Below are 3385 nucleotides of genomic sequence, written 5' to 3'. Positions count from 1 at the left end.
ATCAACGGTTTTATGCTCATGTTTAATTTGTTTCATCTATTGTATGGAAAAAAATTCATAATAAAAACAGTATTTAAAAAAAAAAAGTCCAGCCTCCTGTCTCACACAGAGGCCGACCAGTTCTTCTGGAGAGCCAACAACAGGGCTGAGAGGCCGAGGCCTTCCCCTGATAAGAACCTCAGAAGAGCCCTGCTGGATCAGACCAGTGAGGGTCCGTCTAGTCCAGCCTCCTGTCTCACGCAGTGGCCAACCAGTTCCTCTAGAGGTCCAACAACAGGGCATAGATGCCGAGGCCTTCCCCTGATAAGAACACCCTGCTGGATCAGACCAGTGAGGGTCCATCTAGTCCAGCCTCCTGTCTCACACAGAGGCCGACCAGTTCTTCTGGAGAGCCAACAACAGGGCAGAGAGGCCGAAGCCTTCCCCTGATAAGAACCTCAGAAGAGCCCTGCTGGATTTCTAGTCCAGCCTCCTGTCTCACACAGTGGCCAACCAGTTCCTCTGGAGGGCCAACAACAGGGCCTGGAGGCCGAGGCCTTCCCCTGATAAGAACCTCAGAAGAGCCCTGCTGGATCAGACCAGTGAGGCTCCACCTAGTCCAGCCTCCTGTCTCACACGGTGGCCAACCAGTTCCTCTGGACGACCAGCAGCAGGGCAGAGAGAGGCTCTGGGATTAAGAGGCTGATTGTCTCTGAAGATGAGGGTTCCTCTCAGTCGCTATGGTTAGTAGCCTCTGATAAACCTCTCCTCTCTAATCCCTCTTCGAGTTATCCATGCTTGTGGCCATCACAGCATCCTCTGGCAGCGAATTCCACCTTTTAATCATTCTCTGTGTAAAGAATTAACCAGGTGCTTCTAGGAGGCCCACATGCGGGATGACAGCAACAGGTTGACCCCACAGGCGATCTGGATAAAACCTCAGAGCATAACTGATCCTTTGTTGCTCTTTCCCCTCAATGGCTTTGCTTTCCTCCGCTTAGGCAACCAAGTCGAAGAAACCCATCATGCTGCCGGTCACGTTCATGGACGGGACCACCAAGACTCTGCTGACCGACTCGGCAACGACGGCCAAAGAGCTGTGCAGCTCTCTGGCCGACAAGATCAGCCTGAAGGACCACTTTGGATTCTCCCTGTACATCGCTCTTTTTGACAAGGTGGGGCACAGAAGGATGGAGGAACTGGTGGTGGTTTGTAGTGCTGTTTTGAACTTGGGCGTTAGTCCTGCTGGTAGCTTAGAGGGAAAGTCAAGGTATTTCTCTTCTACCCTGCTGTCGTAAGGACATAAGAAAAACCAGGAGTCATTTCATAGAAAAAGAGGTGCAGGAGCTCATTAGCATAACATATTAGCATAATTTATTTGCATGTGCCACACCCCCTGACATCACCGGAAGTGTGGCAGAAGGCAGCACCCTGCACTCAGGCTCTACTTGGTCTTAAAGGTGCCACTGGACTGCTTTGGATTGCTAGCTATGGGGGGGAGACGCGCAGATCTGCCCTCACAGAGGAGGGAGAGCTTGTACCTGAAGGCGGGCCAGGGGAGGGCTCTGGAACTTACCTGGCTGCTTCTTGCTCCTTGTGGCCCGACTGAGGGCTGCTGGGAGCAGGGGGCAGGGCTTGTTGCATGTGCCCACCCCCTGGGCTCCTTACTGCTGGAGCTCCGCTCCTGTGCGCTCCTGCAGGAAATGACCCCAAGAAAAACCATGTTGGATCAGGCCAGCGACTCATCCATTCCAACACTCTGTGTCACACAGTGGCCAAAACCCAGGGGGACCTCAGGAGGTCCACCAGCGGGGCCAGAAATCCAGAAGCCCTCCCATTGTTGTCCCCCAAGCAGCAAGGATACAGAGCATTACTGCCCAAGACATAAGAACATAAGAGAAGCCCTGTTGGATCAGGCCAGTGGCCCACCCAGTCCAACATTCTGTCTCTGGTCACACAATGCACTTTTGCCATTTTGCCATTTCACACAGTAAAAATCCAGTTGGAAAGTGCACTGAAAGTGGATTGTTTAGCGTGTGTGACCGTGGCCCTCTGTGCCACAGGGTGGCCAAAGCCCAGGTGCCATCAGGAGGTCCACCAGCAGGGCCAGAACTCCAGAAGCCCTCCCACTCTTCCCCTCCAACAGAGCATCACTTGCCCCAGACAGAGTGTTCCATCTATCCCTTGTGGCAAATAGCCACTGATGGACCTCTGCTGCGTATGTATCCAAACCCCTGTTGAAGATGTCTATGCTTGTAGCCACCACCACTTCCTGTGGCAGCGAATTCCCCATAAAGGGTCATAAGGGTGGCTCTATGTGGCCTCCTACTTTGAAAATGTAGGGGCTATGAGTAACTGTGAGGCCATGGGTGAATTCTGTTATATTTGCTGTAAATTATCTGTCCCGCCTTCCCTCCCCATGAACACAATGAAGCTGTCTCATATTGAATCAGACCGTTGGTCTACCAAGGTCGGTATTGTCTAAGACTGGCTGTGGCTCTCCAGGGTCTCCAGCTGAGGTCTTTCACATCACCTACCACCTGATACTTTTAGCTGGAGATGCTGGGGATTGAACCTGGGACCTTCTGCATACGAAGCTGATGATCTACCTCTGGGCCATGGCCCCTTCCCTCTTGCCCTATCCTCAGTCAGACCATTGGTCTATCAAGGTCAATATTGTCTACTGAGACTTGCAGCAGTTCTCCAGGGTCTGAAGTCTTTCACATATTTTATTACCTGGACCTTTTCACTGGAGAAGCCGGGGATTGAACTTGGGACCTTCTGCACGCCGAGCAGAGGCTGTGCCTCTGAGCCACGGCCCCTCTCCACGGCTCTCCAGGTTCTCAGGTGCAGGCCTTTCACATCACCTACAACTTGACCCTTTTAGCTGGAGATGCCAGGGATTGAACCTGGGACTTAATGCTTGCCAAGCCAATTCTCTACCTCTGACCCATAGCCCCTTCCTTGGGCCTTGTACTGAACCAGACCATTGGTCCATCAAAGTCAGTATTGTCTTCTTAGACTGGCAGCGGCTCTCCAAGGTCTCAAGTCTGACCCTGGAGAGGTCTTTCACATCACCTACTGCCTGGTTGTTTCAACTGGAGATGCCGGGGATTGAACCTGGGACCTTCCGCATGCCAGGCAGAGGCTCTTCCACTGAGCCATGGCCCCTCCCCTAGCAGTTAGGATGTCCTGAGACACATGTCTTCAAATGGACAGCACCAGTCTTGTAAGCAGTGCCAAGCAACTAGCTGTGGGAAAGCAACATTTACCCCCATTTACCTCTACCAGTCTAGTGTAGTGGTGAAGAGTGGCGGACTTGAATCTGGGAGAACCGGGTTTGATTCCCCATTCCTCTACATGCTGCCAGCTGGGTGACCTTGGGTCAGTCACAAGTTCTCGCAGA

General features: G+C 52.6%; 1 protein-coding gene across 1 annotated transcript in view; it reads left to right on the top strand.

Annotated features, from left to right (window-relative positions):
- MYO7A (myosin VIIA) overlaps positions 1 to 3385 on the top strand; it is a gene marked incomplete at its 3' end in the record, with an annotated part of 151777 nt that overhangs the window by 109192 nt on the left and 39200 nt on the right. The window contains exon 29 of the mRNA XM_015426720.1: positions 981 to 1154. Coding sequence (XP_015282206.1) covers positions 981 to 1154 — 174 coding nt within the window. The remainder of the gene's footprint in view (positions 1 to 980; positions 1155 to 3385) is intronic.

Source organism: Gekko japonicus, unplaced genomic scaffold (genome assembly GCF_001447785.1).
Source record: "Gekko japonicus isolate JY-2015 unplaced genomic scaffold, Gekko_japonicus_V1.1 scaffold3084, whole genome shotgun sequence".
NCBI lineage: Eukaryota > Metazoa > Chordata > Lepidosauria > Squamata > Gekkonidae > Gekko > Gekko japonicus.
Note: the sequence above shows the minus strand (reverse complement) of the source record. Positions and strands in the feature narration are given on the sequence as shown.